General features: G+C 47.5%; 1 protein-coding gene across 1 annotated transcript in view; it reads right to left on the bottom strand.

Annotated features, from left to right (window-relative positions):
* DYRK4 (dual specificity tyrosine phosphorylation regulated kinase 4) overlaps nucleotides 1-19,824 on the bottom strand; it is a 168,997-nt gene that overhangs the window by 2,136 nt on the left and 147,037 nt on the right. The window contains exons 15-16 of the mRNA XM_084860015.1: nucleotides 3,985-4,114; nucleotides 1,292-1,473 (exon numbers count right to left, since the gene is read on the bottom strand). Of these exons, the coding sequence (XP_084716141.1) occupies nucleotides 1,292-1,473; nucleotides 3,985-4,114 (312 nt within the window). The remainder of the gene's footprint in view (nucleotides 1-1,291; nucleotides 1,474-3,984; nucleotides 4,115-19,824) is intronic.

Here is a 19,824-nt window from a genome sequence, read left to right as displayed (position 1 = left end):
AAGAAAATGCTATTTTTAGCTCAATTTTTAGCTCAGGTCCCCCTTTGTTCCCTCTCCCATCAATTTCTGGACTGAGGGAGACTGCCTCCCTCTGCTGCTAAAGCAACTGCTGGGGAAAGACTGGACTGAGAGGGGATCCTGGGGGATCCAGCTGGTGACAGGACTATGGTGCAGCCAGTGCCATGGTCTGACAGCTTCCTGGATGTGGCTTTGTTCTCTTCAGAGGGTATCTCTAGACCAGCCTAAAATCCTGCACTTAAAACAGGGCTTTCTGCTTCCGTTTTAAATGCAGGATCACAACGGACTCCCTTTACACGTGCTTCCTTTCCCCTACCCTCTTCCCCCTCCTTCTCCCCATATCTGAGTCTTCCATTATCTTTCATTGATCTTGCTCCTCTTTAACTCTTTTCATGTAGGAGACTGAAGCAGAACACAAGGGGATAATTTGATAGCTCATTATCTGCGATCTATTTAAAAGCGGAACAAAGGGCATTTAATGCAGGAGATGCCCTGGAGGGTCACGGCAGGGTGATGGCGTCATGTAAAGAGCCTGCAAACTTCCGTGAAGGAGCAATCTTAATTGCAGGGTAAAAGCTCTGTGTGAAGGATTCCAGAGTCCTCTCAACTAGTGGCAAACTGGAAGGGGGGGGGCACAGGCATCACAACCTGAGAGCGCTTGTGATGTGGTGACTGCGTCCCCAGAATTGTACTTCCTGGCAGTTCCTTGTAAGGGCTGAGAAGAAGTGAGTTGTGCTCTCTTCTCGTTAGTCAAATTAATTTACTCTCCTAATTCACCCATGGCCAACTCCCATGTGCTGCCCTCTGCTTCTGAGGATTGTCCGAACATGTGCAGTGCACTCCATTGTGTAGTTTGGAGGGGCTGTCTCAACCCCCATCTCACTGCATTTGTGCAAGAATATGGGGTCTGGCCCTCTCCTACTGAGATGCATAGCTCATGCAAATTAAGTAAATTTGCTTTATCTCTATTATTTAGCATAATTTATTTTGCAATGTTCACTATTTTTCTTAATGCCAGTCATTGGAAGGAGCAAGGTGTTCTGCTGCTCTACCCTCTCTGATCACTGAAACTCTCATTCAGACTGTCCTGTGGCACTGTCAACCCATTTTAAAAAAACATCTTTGCAACTATAAAGGTTGAGATTCTTGGAAGCTGAAACCTGCCACCACTTATCACATAATGTGGCATCTCTAATTTCCACTGCATGCATGCAGAACTTTTAAAAGAAAACTCTGGAAAAGGAAAAGCAAGGAAGAATTAGAACCAAAAGACCTCCTCTTTCTTGCTGTGCATTTTTATGAGCATTCTCTTTTTTCTTCTCTGGGATGAAGAAGGATCCCTCACTCTGCTTTGTAGCAGTCTTGGGCTTTTGTTTGGCTTTATGTAACCATGGGTCCTGCATCCAAGCATGGTGCATTGCTTCTTCTGGAGTCATACGCAGGGAAGGTTTCCATCTTGATATAAAATAGATAGTACATCATTATGGAACAGCTAACCTTGTTGTTAGAATGTACTTATGCTAGGGATGTACGAAAGTCACTTACCTTTTCGCAGGGGTGATTCGCGGTGGGGGGGAGGCACTTCGCTTCTCCCCCTGAAGTTCAGGCGAGGGGGGGGAGGCGTCCCGCCTCGCCTGGCCGAAATTCAGGCCGGGGAGAAGCGCCCCGTCTCCCCGGCCACGAAAGAAAAAGTAAAAAAAACAACAACAACCCCGTGATAGGCTACGTAACGATTAACGTAGCCTATCACGGCTAGATTTCCAAAGTCAGCCGTGATAGGCTACGTTAATCATCACGTAGCCTATCACGGGTGACTTTGGGGGGGGGGGAAAGCGCGTACGGAAATGGCGGCGGCCCATGGGCGCCGCCATTTGCGTTCCTTAGTTTGGCACGTCTAGTCTACATAAAGATTTACGTAGACTACGGCGAAAATAAGGGAACGCTATTTGCATTCCCTTATTTTTGCCATAGTCTACGTAAATCTTTATGTAGACTAGATGTGCCAAAATAAGGAACGGAAATGGCGGCATCCATGTGCCGCCGCCATTTGCGTACGCGCTTTTTTTTTTTTCAAAGTCATCCGTGATAGGCTATGTGATGATTTACGTAGCCTATCACGGCTGACTTTGGAAATCTAGCCGTGATAGGCTACGTAAATCGTTACATAGCCTATCACGGGTGTGTGTTTGTTTTTTTTTTACTTTACTTTTTTTTTTTTGCAATGGCGGAGGTGGCAGCCGGTCGGGAGACTGGCTGCCGCCCCCGCCCCCGACGAAATGCTGCCGAACCGCCGCCGGGACCCGCCACTGGGAGGGACATTCACAGGAGGTAAGTCCCATCCCGGGGGGGGGGGGGCAGTGGAGAATTTCCCCACCAATTTCGGGGGGCCGAATGCGTTGGCATTCGGCCTTCTGAAGATTCAGGGAGAAATTCTCTGCCATCCCTAACTTACACACACACACACACACACACACACGTGCATATAGGTTTATTTCTCATGACAGTGTTCATGTGATGAGAGGCACATATTGAAATACTGAGGGGAGGAGGTTCACTTCACAGCCTCTGTAAACCAGCACATTAATGTGCTGTTACTTCATTGAATAGTAAATCCAACTTTACAACGTTTTCTTCACTCTACATCACATAATTTAGCAGCAGAAATATCTGTGAATCAAATGCATAATTCTATTCTATTATTTATTTCTTAATGTCTGAAGATGCAGGCCCTTTTCTTGGGCTTATAAAGTAAAATACTAGATTCATGGAGGCAGAGTGGAGAGAAGAAGGAAGGAAGGAAGGAAGGAAGGAAGGAAGGAAGGAAAGCAGGCAGGCAGGCAGGCAAGCAAGAGATCAGTTTGGGAATGCCAGAGTGAAGAGGTGAATTTTTATTGACATTTAGAGGACCCAGATAGATCTTGGGAGATAAGAGAGTTCCAATGGTGGGAATGAAACTTTAGCCATCTGTGCACACATATTTCCCTACTACACACACAGAATAATTCCCAAACTACTAAGTCACTATAGAAAACCAAGTGAGCTTGCTGAAATATGTACCTACCTTGTTCTTTTTTAAATTATGGCTTTGCCTTTAATTCTATGATCTCAGCTCACAGCATAATTTTGGTTCTCACTGCTATCACCCTAGCTTAGTGATTTTGTCAGTCAAGGATCCCCTACCTTGTGTCTGCCATGGAACTCCAGTACATTGCATAGGTTTCTGGGAAGTATTCTAAGGCACCCCTTTAATTCAAGCAGCGTGCCAGCCAGGCCTCTTCGGCCTCACACTCATACCATGGGAACTGATAGACTGGATTTGGACGACACGGTATTTAACCCATGGCGAGCTGCAGGGCCCATGGGCGATAATTGACTATGCAACCCCCACGCATGTTGTGCGACCCTGGCAAGTGTGATTTGCATGACAACCCTCACATAACCCTAAACCGGATAATGGTTTATGTGAAGGTTGCTTAACCCTCACATACCCCACACTTGCTGGGTTCGCACGGCAGGACAACCTCTGAGTGGGGTTTGCATATTCAAAATGGCAGCCATATGCACCCCGTATGCACCGCAGCCTCACCATGGGTTAAATAACCCATGGTGGGCTGTCGTGTCATGTGAACAGCCCCATCATGTCCCTAGAACACACCAAACAATCTCTTGTAAGCTGCACAGTCTAGGGAAAGATATGCAGTGGTGGGCAAATTTATACACCATTACTGATCTTCTCATTGAGGAACCTCTAATACACTTCCAAAGAACCCTTGGAATGCAGTATGAAAAACAAAACACTGCCCTATCTGGTCTGATGTTTTCTAAAAAATATTTTAATTATATACTCAGACAATATGGGGGATTAACCTGTCAAATAATATTGCAGCCATAACTGGGATGTACACGTTTACAAAAGCATAAGGACAGAAGACCAGGATTTAGTAAAAGAAATTAAACCCATCTTACACAAGGCATTTTTTCAGAAAATCCAGAAAAGCGCCATCATATGTTTTCAATATGGTGCTCAGATCCCTGGAGTTTGGGTTTCTTATTCTTCCCCTACTATTCGTAACATTCTTTGGAGTACCGTTAGAATCTACAAAACAGAAAAGCAAAATTTTAAAAAATATTTACACATTTACATGTTACTTAAAGTTGTGATGCTGAAAAGATAAGTCCACAGAAGATTTAAATATAAGGAGATAACAATTAATATTGATTTAGAATAAGGATATCTATTTCTGTACTCTTGGGAGCACCCTATTCACCTGAAAATAGTTCTGGAGCCAGAAATATATTCATTCATTCATTCATTCATTCATTTTATATACCACCCAATAGCCAAATTTCTCTGGCCAGTTCACAGACATTAAAACCACAAAGTACAACATAGAACTGGGAGCCCCTAAAGCAACTGGTGGTACCTGAAAAATTCTGGCTAAAGTTACTGGAACTAGCCCATGATGTGCCACGTGCTGGACATTTGGGGAAAAACAAGACTAAACAAAGGTTAATGGCACATTTCTTCTGTTCTGATACAGCCAAATGGGTAGCTGAGTATTGCAGGTCTTGTGAAACTTGTCCGTGTGTGGGGAAAGCAGGGCCCCATTGCAACCTCTGGCTATCATAGGAGAGGCTTTTTCAGGGTGGGAAATATTACAGTCAGGGCCAGAAATATTGGAACAAGGATAACTGTTTTGGCTGTTGGACTCTGTACACCACCACACTGAAGTTGAAAGGAAACACAACCAGATGGGAGCGAAGTCAGGACTTTCAGCTGTAATTCAAGGGGTTTGACAAAAGTGGGGCATCAACCATTCAGGAAGGACAGCCATTGGCATACACACACACCCATAGTTGGGGGCTCATAAGTAATGGAACGAATGGCTGACAAGCAGCTGCATGGCCAGGTGTGGCCTGTTTCCTGGGTGCCCCATGACCAATCAAGCAGATAAAAGGCCTGGAGGTGGTTCTGAATGTTACATCTGCATTTGGTAGCTGTTCACTGGAACTCCCAACATGAGGTCCAAAGAGGTGTCCATGCAAGTGAAGGAGGCCATCATTAGGCTGAGGAAACAAAATAAACCCATCAGAGAGATAGCAAAAACAGTGGGAGTGACCAACACAACAGTTTGGAACATCCTGAAAAAGAAGGAATTAACTGGCAAGCTCAGCAACAGCAAGAGGCCTGCCCAGGAAGAGAACTAAAGTGGATGACCGCAGAATTCTGCTCATGGTGAAGAGGAACCCTTTCACAACATCTAGCCAGGTCAAGAACGCTCTTGAGGAGGTAGGCATGTCATTGTCAACATCTACAGTCAAGAGACGGCTTTATGAATGTAAATACAGAGGCTTCACAACAAGGTGCAAACCACTGGTAATGCCCAAGAACCGAAAGGCCAGATTAGCCTTTGCCAGCAAACACCTAAAAAGGCCTGCCCAGTTCTGGAATAAGATTCTTTGGATTGATGAAACCAAGATTAACTTGTACCAGAATGATGGGAAGAGAAAAGTATGGAGAAGGAAAGGAACAGCTCATGATCCAAAGCATACCACATCTTCTGTCAAACATGGTGGAGGCAGTGTTATGGCATGAGCATGTATGGCTGCCAATGGAACTGGGTCACTGGTGTTTATTGGTGACCTGACTGCTGAGAAAAGCAGCAGGATGAATTCTGAAGTGTATAGGGCTATACTTTCTGCTCAGATTCAGCCGAATGCTGCCAAACTGATAGGACGCCACTTCAATTGCAGATGGATAATGACCCAAATCATACAGCAAAAGCTACTCAAGAGGTTCTCAAGGCAAAGAAGTGGGATGTTCTTCAATGGCCAAGTCGGTCACCTGATCTCCACCCAATAGAGCATGCTTCTCACTTCCTGAAGACAAGACTGAAGGCAGAAAGACCCACAAACAAGCAGCAGCTGAAGGCAGCTGCAGCAAAGGCCTGGCAAAGCATCTCAAGGGAAGAAACCCAGCATTTGGTCATGTCCATGGTTCCAGACTTCAGGCAGTCATTGACTGCAAAGAATTTTCATCCAGGTATTAAAGGTGACCCTTAAGTCTGAAATGATGTTGGTTTGTTCCATTACTTATGAGCCACCAACGATGGGTGTGTGTGTATGCCACTGGCTGTACTTCCTGAATGGTTAGTGCCCCACTTTTGTCAAACCCCTTGAATTACAGCTGAAAGTCCTGACTTTGCTCCCATCTGGTTGTGTTTCCTTTCAACTTCGATGTGGTGGTGTACAGAGGCCAACTGCCAAAAAAGTTATCCTTGTTCCAATATTTATGGCCCTGACTGTATTGAGAGCCAGTGTGGTGTAGTGGTGAGAGTGTCGGACTGGGAGCCGGGAGATCCGGGTTCTAGTCCCCACTCAGCCATGGAAGCTCACTGGATGATTTTGGGCCAGTCACAGACTGTCAGCCCAACCTACCTCACAGGGTGTTGTGAGGATAAAATGGAGAGGAGGAGGATAATGTAATCCGCCTTGGGTTCCTTGCAAGAGGAAAAAGGTGGGATATAAATAAATAAATAAAGTGTGCCCCTTCAATAAACCCATACACAGAGGGGGAAAAAATACATCCTCATGGTGGCAGATTTTGCTACAAGGTACCCAGAAGCTGTGGGACTAGCCTCTATAGATGCCCTATCTGTAGCTGAGGCTTTGGTGGGAATTGTCTTTAGAACAGGATTCCCCTCAGAGTTTTTGACAGATTGTGGAATGAATTTCCTCTATGAGATAATGGAATGTCTGTGGAAGTGTTGTGGGGTAAAACACTTGAAAACTACTGCTCACCACCCCCAATGCAATGGATTGGTCAAGAGATTTAATAGCACCCTTAAGGGAATGATCAAGGCTTATGCAAACACACCCTAACAACTGGGATGAGAAACTGCAACTCTTTGCATATAGAGAGGTTCCCCAGGAGTCAACAGGATGCTCATCCTTTGAGCTATTGTATGGCGGAAGAGTGAGAGGCCCTCTTGATCTCCTAAAAGAAAACTCGGAAGGTTAAACTGGTGGAAAACAAAACTTCTGTGGTAGACTATGTCCTGAATCTCTACACCTCAAGTTTATTGCGTGTTCATGGTTGCTCACTCACTGAATTGTGCGGATCCATTACAGGACATCATTGTTGTTGTCCAGTCATTATTCCACTATTTCCTCCCACCTATCCCATGTTTTCCTCAAATGGAAAAAATGGCGTATTTCTTCCAGCCCACAGAACAGGAGCAGCATGACCTCCTCGTGAAATTCTCCCATAGCAGAAGAAACTGCTCCGTCTGCCTGCTGTGGGTGTTTGCTTTTGGTTGTTGGGGGCACGGTCAGGATGAGAAAGGAAGGCGCCAGGGCAAGAATCGCCTGCCAATTGTGTCTCCTGCCTCTGCATTTCTCAGTTGGAGGGAGAAGAGTGTAAAATGCCTCCTTGCAACGAAGGGAGACACATCTGATCCCCCACCCCACCAAGCTCAGAAGCAACGTCCTCTGTTTTTCAAAGCACCCTATTAAGTTCCATGGGGCTTACTTGAGGGTTGTAGACTTACAGGGCGATCTTATGTCTACTCAGAAGTAAGTCCCATTGAGTTCAATGAGGCTTACTCCCAAGTAAGTGCCCAGGATTGGGGCTGAGAGAAAACAGTTAAGCTACAAAAACAAGACTCCCCCCTTTGCACACATGAGGCGCTCCCTCAGTTCAAACCATGTGGCTGCCGTGTAAAGAAGCCTTTCCTTATCCCACAAAGAAAGCGAAAGCGGGGGGGGGGGAGAGGGAGCGTGTGTAAAGCAGTGAGTTGTGATCCTGCATTTAAATCGGAAGCAGAAAGCCCCATTTTAAATGCAGGATTATAGGCTGGTGTAGAGATGCCCTATATCTCTCCCATCCCACAACAGAAACATCCACACACCCAGCTGGATTGAAACACACACACACACACACACCCCTACCTGCTTTCTCCTCTCCCCCCAATAGATTTTTTTCTGTTTCCCTTCCCTCCACCAGGGTTTGTTTGCCCAGATACATGCCAACCTTGTACCAAAAAGTGTAGCTGACAGAGCAGGTTGCATTTGGCAGTTCCGCTTACTGTAGAAATTAATGTTCAAGAATTAACAGTGCAATACAATGGGTCTTTATTTTAAAGTAAATTTAAAGAGATCTTGGGAAAGCAGCTAAGGCTGCAATCCTATGCACACTTACCTGGGAGAAAGCCCAATTGGCAATTGAACATAGTGGGACTGATTTCTGAGTAAACATGCATAGGATTGTAAGATAAATCCTAAAAACTGGCACAAACCAGCCACCTGCCCTGCCCCATAAGTAAATAATGGCGGCAGCACTCTCTCTCTCTCTCTCTCTCTCTTGCTGCTGCCGTGGCCAGCAGCCCTAAATGGGTGGCCAGTGTTGCAGGACAGAAGGGCAGCACCAGGCATGCAGGCACGGAGCAGCGATGGGCGGAGAAGCCAAGAGCTGAGGAGGAGGAGGGGGGCGCGAAAGGGGGCCGCAGAGCTCCCTCAGGCTCCCTGTCTCTCTTGCTCACTCCCTTTGTCTGGCCAGCAGCCAAGAGGCAGCCACCTGCATGCCCTCTGCTCCCTCCGCCTTCCCTAGCAGACTGCAACCCGGCTGGGGGCTGGCTTCAAAGAAAGTGCTGGAGCGATGCCCCGGCGTGACCTGCCACCGCTACACTGCTGTTTGGAGGCGACCGTCAATCCCCATAGGGTTGCTGTCTAAGAGGTGGAGTGGTTTTACAGGTAAACATGATGAAAATGTGGCACAAGAGGGAAGGGTATTGGACATCTTGAGTCACTGATTGGAGGAATGTAATCCTAAGACTATGATGGAATGCTTTATCATCTACGATGGACTTGTAAAAAAGCTAAAACATTTTGGAAACTAATACAGTCTCTAGTTCAAAGAATATGAAAGACTACTATAGAATTAAAGCCAGAGACTTTTTTACTGGGACAAATAGACAAACACGTAAAAGGGAAGGGGGGAACCCTCTTTCTCTATATGATAACGCCTGCAAGGTGTATACACAAAAGTGGAAGAATGAAACAATACCAACTGCAAATGAGTGGATCACGAAAACGATGGAGCTGGCAGAGAAGGCAAAACTTACTATTATAATTAAAGAACGATTAATAATTAAATTTATGTCAGAATGGAAACCTTTTTTAGAATTTGTACAAGAAATAGAGAAAAATTATATCTATGTATGTGGATTCTGATCTTTGAGATGGTCGACTCAACTCTCTTTTTTCTTTGTGAAAAATTAGAAGAGAAATGAGAGAATGTCTGTGAACTCAATGTATGATATACACCTAAGATAAGAAGCAGAGAAGAATAATAAGCATTTGTTGTGTAAGGGGAGCAGAAGGTAGATACCTTATAATCTTAGATGTATTTTTGTGTATCCCTGTATGTATTGTTGTATTGATGTGTATTGTGTGTCTATGTTGTTTACCCCTTTAAATAAACATAAAACTATTAATTTGACTTGGATTCCTGCATTGAGCTGGACTCAATGGCCTTGTAGGCCCCTTCCAACCCTACTATTCTATGATTCTATGATTCTAATCAAAGGAAGATTCATTCCAACAAGAAGAAAAGGTGGAAGACAACAGAAGAAGCCAATGTGGTTTCACAAAAAGCTTAGAGATGACCTGAAAACAAAAAAGGACACATATAGGAAGTGGGAAAAAGGCCAAGCAACAAAGGAAGAGTACAGGCAGGTAGCACAGAATTGCAAGGATGGTATCAAGAAGGCTAAAGCTGAGAACGAGCTGAGGTTAGCAAGGGATGCTAAAAGCAACAAAAAGGCTTTCTTCAACTACGTGCATAGAAAGAGACAGAGGACAGAAATGGTGGTTCAACAATTAAATAAGGATTGCAAAATGATAACAGATGACAAAGAAAAGGCAGAGGTGCTCAATTCCTACTTTGGCTCAGTCTTCTCCCAAAAGAGGGTCTATGACCCCCCTGGCAAAGGCAAAGTACAGGCTGAAGGGGCAGGATTGTGGCTTGAGATGGATAGGCATATGGTCAAGGAACACCTAATTACTTTGAATGAGTTAAAATCTCCAGGGCCAGATGAACTGCATCCTAGAGTGATAAAGGAACTGGCAGAAGAACTCTCAGAACCACTGTCTATTCTCTTTGAGAAATCATGGAGGACAGATGAAGTGCCAGATGACTGGAGGAGGGCTAATGTTGTCCCTATCTTCAAAAAGGGTAAAAAGGAGGAACCTGGGAACTACAGACCAGTCAGTCTGATATCAATCCCTGGGAAAATTCTGGAGCAGATCATAAAGCAATCCATCTGGAAGCACCTTGAAAACCATGCAGTGATGACTCGAAGCCAACATGGATTTGTCAAGAACAAATCCCGCCAGATGAATCTGATCTCATTTTTTGATCAACTAACCTCCCTTGTGGACCATGGGAATGCTGTAGACATCATATACCTCGACTTCAGCAAAGCTTTCGACAAAGTGCCCCATGATATCCTGATGAGCAAACTAGCTCAAAGTGGGCTAGATGAAACAACGATCCGGTGGATCCACAGTTGGCTACAGAATCGGACTCAAAGAGTGCTTATCAATGGGACCTTCTCAAACTGGGGAGAGGTAATGAGTGGGGTACCGCAGGGCTCAGTCCTGGGTCCAGTGCTCTTCAACATTTTTATTAATGACTTGGAGAAGGAGGTGCAGGGAATGCTGATCAAATTTGCAGATGACACAAAATTGGGCGGGACAGCTAATACTCTGGAAGACAGAAACAAAATTCAAAGTGCTCTTGATAGACTGGAGTGCTGGGCAGAAAACAACAGAATGACATTTAATAGGAATCAATGCCAAGTTCTGCACCTAGGAAAAAGAAACCAAATGCACAGTTACAAGATGGGTGTCAAGGGCTCCTTGGAGGGCTCTCAGTCTAATCCAGTAGCCAAGTCCAGACGCAGACAAAGGGATTCTTTTCAAAGCTTTATTCTTCTTTTACAACTTAACAGCTCTACAGGTAGCAACTAGATCTGAGCAGCAGCATCCCTATGCCCTAAGTTGGAACAGTTGGTCCCCGTTTGAAAAGCAATTACTGGCAGACCCCTGAATATAAGGACTAGGGAGAATCCCTCCCCTTTTCCCTTGGCTCCTCTGGGCGCAACCGTTCTTTGAGCGCCAACCGGGCACTACGCCTCCTTTCCACGCTCTCCATTTGGCGCCGCTCTCTGCGTCTGCGCCGCGCATCCAACCAGTCTGCTATCGGTGCTGGGTCACTCCCTGGACTGCTTTCTAATCTAGGAATGTGGGTGGGAGGAAACTCTGTCAGCTGTGGTTAAGACGCTGAACTGCAGACTGGAAGGTCAGCAGGTCAGCAGTTCGAGACCCGAGTGCTGCGTGACGGAGTGAGCTCCTGTCTTCAGTCCCAGCTTCTGCCAACCTAGCAGTTGGAAAGCAAGAAATTGCAAGTAGATAAATAGGTACCGCCTCGGCGGGAAAGGTAACAGCGTTCCGTGCACCTCGGTGTATAGTCATGCCGGCCACATGACCACGGAAGCGTCTTCGGACAGCGCTGGCTCTTCGGCTTAGAAACGGGGATGAGCACCGCACCCTAGAGTCGGACACGACTGGTTGGGGACACCTTTACCTTTTTTACCTCTCCCAGGAGCGACTCCTCTTCCTCTGAATCAGAACTACTCTGGGATTCTATGGGCTCAGTGTCCACCCTGACAATGGGGGATACGTGACTCAACCACACTACAAGCGAGAAGGATCTTGGAATTATTGTAGATCACAAGCTGAATATGAGCCAACAATGTGATGTGGCTGCAAAAAAAGGCCAATGCCATTTTAGGCTGCATTAATAGAAGCATAGCTTCCAAATCCTGGGAAGTACTAGTTCCCCTCTACTCAGCACTGGTTAGGCCTTATCTGGAGTACTTGTTCAGTTCTGGACACCACACTTTAAGAAGGATGCAGACAAACTGGAGAGGGTTCAGAGGAGGGCAACAAAGATGATCAGGGGACTGGAAACAAAGCCCTATGAAGAAAGACTGAAAGAACTGGGCATGTTTAGCCTTGAGAGGAGAAGACTGAGGGGAGATTGGAGAGCGCTCTTCAAGTACTTGAAAGGCTGTCATAGAGAGGAAGGCCAGGATCTCTTCTTGATCATCCCAGAGTGCAGGACACAGAATAATGGGCTCAAGTTACAGGAAGCCAGATTCTGGCTGAACATCAGGAAAAACTTCCTGGCTGTTAGAGCAATATGACAATGGAACTGATGACGAAGGGAGGTAGTGGGCTCTCCCACACTGGAGGCATTCAAGACGAGGCTGGACAGCCATCTGTCAGGGATGCTCTGACTTGGATTCCTGCATTGAGCAGGGGGTTGGACTCGATGGCCTTGTAGGCCCCTTCCAACCCTACCATTCTTTGATCCTATGATTCTATGAATGCAATCCTGACCAGCTAAGATGGTCAGAAAATCTTACCCCTGAGGACAGGACAAAGATTCTGTCAGTAGTATTAGAATTATCTGAAGTATTTCAAAACAAACCTGGGAAAACTGATCTGGCTGAACAGAGTATTGACATAAAAAAAACATTTTCCAGTAAGGTCACTCTCTTATTGAGTCAATGGAAGAGTGTTGGGAGACATATGCAGGGTTGGTGGGTGGGGGATGAAATGCCACAGCTAGGGGTTATCAGACCCTCTTTAAGCCCCTGGTCCACACTAGTCAATTTGGTAAAAAAAAACAACAATAGTACTGTGTGGATTTCAGGAAATTAAATTCAATAACTAAGCCGGATGCGTATCCAGTGCCCTGAACAGACACACTTTTAGATCAGCTAGGAGCAGCTAAAATCATTTCTACTATTGATCTGTGTAAGGGATTTTGGCAGATGAACTTGGAGGAGGCTGCCAAGCCCCAAAATGCATTTGTCACACCTGACAGGTTATTTGAGTTTAACATTTTGCCTTTTGGTTTGAGGAATTGCCCTGCGTCCTTTTGAAGCTTAATTAACTGATTGCTGAATGGAGTCGGTGAATTCACAGTCACATTTATTAATGACATTGCCATATTTAGCTAAAGTGTGGAAGACCACTTGGTCCACTTAAGAATGGTATTAAAGGTTATACATGATGCTGGCCTCACAGTAAAACTGAGCAAACGTCAATTTGGTATGCCGGAAGCTGTGCACGTAAGACACAAGGTGGGAAATGGTCATATAACACCTTTATGGGACAAGGTTAAGCTATTAAAAGCTGGGACATATCTAAAACTAAGAAAAGGGTTAGCTCATTCTTGGGACTTGTAAGGTATTATAGGAAATTTGTACCCCATTTTGGTGAAATTGCTGGTGCTTTGTCTGATTTAACAAAGAAATATAAACCTGATAAGATTGTGTGGACTGCTGAATGTCAGGAAGCTTCTGACAAAATGAAAGGCATTTTAATTTCCAGACTTTGGGAAGACATTTCTTGTAGCCATGGATGCTTTGGAACCTGGCATTGGAGCTGTGTTGCTACAGGAATATGACTGTGTCAAACACCCAGTAGCCTACTACCAAGGGAAAGGAACTTGTCCACCATCCAGAAAGAACATTTGGCAGTAGTATGGGCTTTGGGGAAGCTCAAATCCTATATTTTTGGATAGGAATTTACTTTATGGACTGATCACCATGCCTTGTAGTGGATACACACAATGCAAAATACCAACTCAAAGCTCCAGAGATGGTCCTGGAAGTTACAGGAATTCCAGATGAACATTGAGCATGTCCTGAGGAAGGAGAATGTTAGCACAGATGCTCTTTCCCAGAAGTAAAGACTGCATTGCTGCCTTCTGTTAAGTTGGATGTTTCACAATTCTCCTTGGTTAAGAGAAATTGTTTCACTTTAAAAGGGGGGAAGATATGAAGGTTTGCGGTCTACAGAGGCAAAGGAGAAAAAACAGAGGTCAGACCTAGAGGCCTGGGGGGGGGGGTGTTGGGAGGGGTATCCCTGAGAGGAGTAGTTCATTTTTCTGGTTAGGTTTCATCTTCTTGAATTAAGTTTCATTCAGGTTTGAAACAGTACTTTTGGTTTTAGGGGGAAAAGCGAGAGAGAGCCAGCAAGAGGAAGAGAGAGTAGGAAGAAGCAGCCTGGAGTCCAAGTGCAGCTAGGGTAGAGGAACTTGCAGTTTTGAACATTATATTTTCTGTTAATGCCTTTGGTATCACTCAGCTCTATGATGTAAATACTTTAAAGTTGTGATTTGCTTGTTTTAAATTACCAGTAAATTGCTGTTGTTAAACCCCAAGTGTCTGGAGTGTCAATCACCCCACATTTACAGCCTAAACCCCCGTTATGAGGAAGGGAAGGAAGATGGGACTCTTAAGGAGGCAAGAGATCGTTAAGGAGTTGCTCACGGGGTCCAGGTCATGAGGAGAACCCTGACATACTACATCCTTTAAAGATATTGGCATCACTTCCTCTCTGAGGGAGGTATTTACAACCTCCTGGATCCAGCCGGATAACCCTTCCTTGTTCACTGTAATAAGCCATGAAGGACAAGGGTTGACCAGGGTCGCCTGGTCTTGGCCAAGCACCTTGTCCGCATCCTCGGGCCTCAATAACTAAAACTCATCCAATAAAACCAGACCAGATGGTGCTCTGGACTCCTCTACTAATGGAATTGGAAAGCTTGGAAAAAAGGAGGGTAAGGGGAGACATAATAGAGGTCTACAAAATTATGCATGGTGTGGAGAAAGTGGATAGGGAGACATTTTTATCCCTCTCTCAAAATACTAGAACCCGGGGTCATCTATGAAGTTGATTAGTGGGAGATTCAGGACAGATAAAAGGAAGCACTTCTTCACACAGTGCATAGTTAAACTATGGAATTCGCTACCACAAGTCATAATGATGGCCACCAATTTGGATGGCTTTAAAAGGGGGTTAGATAAATTCCTGGAGGAGAAGGCTATCAATGGCTACTAGCCTTGATGGCTATGTGCTACCTCCAGTACCAGAGGCAGTGAGCCTATGTGCACCAGTTGCTGAGAAACATGGGTGAGGGTGGGGTGCTATTGCACTCATGTCCTGCTTGTAGTTTCCTGGTCAACAGCTGGTTGGCCACTGTGTGAACAGAATGCTGGACTAGATGGACCCTTGCTCTGATCCAGCATGGCTTTTCTTATGTTGTTATGTTCTAACTGCATTAATTGTGGTCTCCAATTCATGACAAATCTGAGCAACTTTATCTTCAAAGTGCTGTGTAATCTCATCACAGCATGCTACTGAGGGTGCCACAGTTTCTCTCCCTGGCCCAGAATGTAGCAGGCCATGAACCACTCAGAAAAGCTCTGCTGGATGACACTGTAAGGGATAACTGTAAGGATCTAGCCCCTCTTCGCCTCCGCTGGCCTGTTAATCCTCCAATGCCATACCTCCCCCTACCCATGACCACAATTACTGGGCACCCCCTTGCTCCCTTGAGTTGCCCAGGTACGTATTAAAAATAAAAAGGTGTATAATAATAAAACCAATATAAAAGAGAGAAAAGGAAAGGAAAGGTTCCTCCTGTGCAAGCACCGAGTCACTGCTGACTCCTAGAGGGACGCCGCTTTCGCTGGCGTTTTCATGGCAGACTATAGCGGGGTGGTTTGCCATTGCCTTCCACACTCGTGACTACCTTTCCCCCAGCAAGCTGGGTATCATTTTACCGACTTCGGAAGGATGGAGGGCTGAGTCGACCTGAGCCGGCTACCCGAGACCCAGCTTCTGCTGGGATCGAACTCAGGTCTTGGGGAGAGTTTCAGTTGCAATACTGCCGCCTACCACTCTGCGCCACAAGAGCAACAGCTAAAAAGGAGCAGAAGAAGAACAAGAACAAATGCAGATCTTCAAGCTGCTGTTCTCTGCTGCTGCTTGTTGCGTCCTAGGTTTCCCCAGAAGGCGGTAGGGCGGGTCTGGTGTGTGATCTTCTGTGCAACTTGAAGTTGTAAAAACTGACCTCTATTTTTATAGTGAGGCTCCATAATAAAGCTGATGACATTTAGCAATCAGAAATTCCTACTTATGAAGCACATGCACTCTCAGGCACAGAAATGGATACAAATATTTACCTTTATTTATTTATTTATTAAATTTATTAATCGCCCATCTGACTGGTCACCCAGCCACTCTGGGCGATGTACAACCCCCATAAAACAATTTAAAACAATAAAATTTTACCATAATTTTTTTTTTTTTAAATACCCTAACCCACCCCAAATGCCTGCCTGAACAACCACGTTTTTAATGCACGACGGAAGCTCATTAAAGAGGGGGCATGACGGAGTTCCCTAGGGAGGGAGTTCCACAGAGTGGGGGCCACCACAGAGAAGGCCCTCTCCCTCGTCCCCACCAGTCTAGCTGTCCTGGCTGATGGGACAGAGAGAAGGCCATCTGAGGCTGATCTTGTTAAGCGGCCTGTCTGGTGTTGCTGGAGGCGCTCCTTAAGATAGGCTGGGCCGGAACCATATAGGGTTTTAAAGGTCAAAACCAACACCTTGAATTTGGCCCGGAAAACAACTGGTAACCAGTGCAACTCCTTCAGCACTGGAGTGATGTGATCTCGCCGGCGGCTGCCTTTAATCAGGCGAGCCGCCGCGTTCTGTACCAGCTGCAGCTTCCGAACCGTCTTCAAGGGTAACCCCACGTAGAGCGCATTACAGTAGTCTAAACGAGAGGAGACCAGGGCATGTACTACCGATGGGAGCAGATGGTCGGGAAGGAAGGGGTGCAGCCGCCGTATCAGATGGAGTTGATACAGCGCTGTCCGGCTCACAGCTGACACCTGAGCCTCCATGGACAGCTGGGAGTCCAAAATGACCCCCAGGCTGCGGACCTGGTCTTTCAAGGGTAGCCGTACCCCATTCAACACCAGGTCAACATCCCCCAGCCTCCTCTTGTCTCCCACCAAAAGTACCTCGGTCTTGTCAGGGTTGAGCTTCAGCTTATTCCTCCCCATCCAGCCACTCACCATCTCCAGACATTTGGACAGGGATTCTACGGCCAACCTTGGTGAAGATTTGAATGAGAGGTAGAGCTGCGTGTCATCCGCATATTGATGACACTGCACCCCAAACCTCCTGATGATAGCCCCCAGTGGCTTCACATAGATGTTAAATAGCATCGGGGAGAGGATGGAACCCTGTGGCACCCCACAAGTAAGTGGCCACGGGTCCGAAACCTCCTCTCCCAGTGCTACCCTCTGGTACCTGCCGGAGAGGAAGGACCGGAACCACTGCAATACAGTGTCTCCAATGCCCAACCCCTCCAGGCAGTCCAGGAGGATACCGTGGTCAACGGTATCAAAAGCCGCTGAGAGGTCGAGGAGAACAAGGAAGGAGCATTCACCCCTATCCAGAGCCCTCCTCATATCATCCACCAAGGCGACCAAGGCCATTTCTGTCCCATGCCCATGCCTGAAGCCCGACTGAAATGGGTCTAGATAATCAGTTTCTTCCAAGTGTGCCTTCAACTGCACCGCCACCACCCGCTCAATCACCTTGCCCAAAAATGGCAGATTTGAGACTGGGCGAAAGTTGTTCAGAACTTGAGGATCCAAGGAGGGCTTCTTTAAGAGCGGTCTTATCACTGCCTCCTTGAGGGCTGATGGCATCACTCCCTCCTCAAGGGAGGCGTTCACCACCGCCCTGATCCCTTCACCCAGTCTCTCTCTGCAGCTCATAATGAGCCAAGATGGGCAAGGATCAAGTAAGCAGGTGGTCGGCCTTACAGATGAAAGCACCTTGTCCACTTCATCAGGAGGAAGAAGCTGGAACCGATCCCACAAAACCAGTTTGCCACAGGCCGCCTCTTGCTCACTAACTGTATCCACAGTGTGCAGAGTAACACACCTAATCTGATCAATTTTATCTGCAAAGTGCCTTGCCAAAGCCTCACAGGAGGCCTTAGAATGCTCCAGTGGTTCCGGAGCCACAGGACCGACCAGGCTCCGGACCACTTGGAACAGCCTCCTGGGGCAGCACTCTGCAGACGCGATGGAGGCAGCATAATATTCCTTTTTTGCTGCCTTCACCGCCACGTGATAGGCTGAAGATATAGCTCTAGCCCGTGTCTGATCGTCTTTGGAGCGAGACTTCCGCCACCGGTGCTCTAGCCGTCTCACCTCCTGTTTCAGAGCTCGTAACTGCGGATTGAACCATGGTGCAGTCCGAGCCCTGTTCAGGGGGAGAGGGCGTTTCGGAGCCACCCGATCTAATGCCCCGGTGATTGCGGCATTCCAGCCACCCACCAGGGTCTCGACCGAGTGGCCGTTGGCATGCCCCAGAGAATCCCCAAGCGCGTTCAGGAATCCATTTGGATCCATAAGACGCCTGGGGCGGACCATTTTAATGGGTCCTCCACCCCTGTGGAGGGGTTGTGGAACCGAGAAGTCCAACATCACCAGATAGTGATCTGACCATGACAAGGGGGTGGTGGATATACCCCCGACTTCCAGATCACTCCCCGCTTCTCCAGAAACAAACACAAGGTCTAGTGCATGACCGGCTACATGGGTGGGCCCAGTTAGAATATGGTGCAGCTCCCAGGAGGCCATGGTCTCCATGAAGTCCCGAGGTGCTCCTGTGAGGATGGCCTCCGAATGTACGTTGAAGTCCCCCAACACCAGTAAGTTAGGGGACTGTACACGCACATCAGAGACCACCTCAAGCACCTCGGCCAGGGAGTCAGTCGTGCAGCGGGGTGGACGGTACACGAGCAGAATCCCCAGACTGCCCTTCGGGCCCAACCTCCAGTACATGCACTCAGCAACCTTGGTCTCCCGGAGAGGGGGTCTGGTGAAGACCAAGGACTCTCGGTAGATAACAGCCACTCCCCCTCCCCGATCCCCAGCCCTCGGCTGCTGTGCATACGAAAATCCAGCTGGACACATGGCTGCAAGGGTTGGAGCAGCAGCCTCGGCCAGCCAGGTCTCCGTAATACATGCCAGGTCTGCACCCTCATCCAGGATCATGTCATGGATGAGGGAGGTTTTCTGGGTAACAGACCTGGCATTGCAGAGCAGCAAACGAAGGCCAGAAGATGGGGTCACGCCTCTCCCAGCCATCCTTTGGCTCTGGACAGGCCCGGAGCAGGGGACAGATACTACACATCTCTCCCTTGTTCCCCTTACCTGGCATGGCCTGCCCCTAGCGCTCCGCCAGCGCCTGCCGCCCAGCCTCAGTATGTTCTGGCCCCCAACACTCCCCCCACTGCCTCCATCAGGTGGACACATGCCCCCTCGCTCCCGCCTATCAGGCGGGCTACCCACCCCTAAAAACACAACAAAATCCCCCCCAACAAAATAAAACAAACAAACAAAACAATTAAAATTCCCTTAAAAATGCCAGGCAGGAGTCCACAGGGAAGGCCTGGTGGCGGTGGTAGCGGCAGCAGCAGGCCCAGCAGCAGCAAGCACGCCTCTTCCCCAGTGGTGGTGGTGGTGGCTTCTCCTGCAGGCCCTGGCTCTCCCAGGCCACCTCAGCCAGCCAGCTTATGTAGCCCCTCCAGGGAGGGGCAGGTGGAGCAGCACAGCTGGCTCGGTACCTGGGGGCCTGGTCCTGCAGGGACTGGCGGTCTGCCAGGCAGAAGTCCACAGGGAAGGCCTGGTGGTGGTGGCAGCGGCGGCAGCAGCAGGCCCAGCGGCGGCAGCAGCAGGCCCAGCGGCGGCAAGCACGCCTCTTCCCCGGTGGTGGTGGTGGTGGCTTCTCCTGCAGGCCCTGGCTCTCCCAGGCCACCTCAGCCAGCCAGCTTATGTAGCCCCTCCAGGGAGGG

This window comes from Heloderma suspectum, chromosome 5 (genome assembly GCF_057233095.1).
Source record: "Heloderma suspectum isolate Gila_16-S chromosome 5, 16-S_ref, whole genome shotgun sequence".
In the NCBI taxonomy this organism is placed as follows: domain Eukaryota; kingdom Metazoa; phylum Chordata; class Lepidosauria; order Squamata; family Helodermatidae; genus Heloderma; species Heloderma suspectum.
The sequence above is the reverse complement of the archived record's forward strand: the minus strand, read 5'-3'. Positions and strand labels throughout refer to the sequence as shown.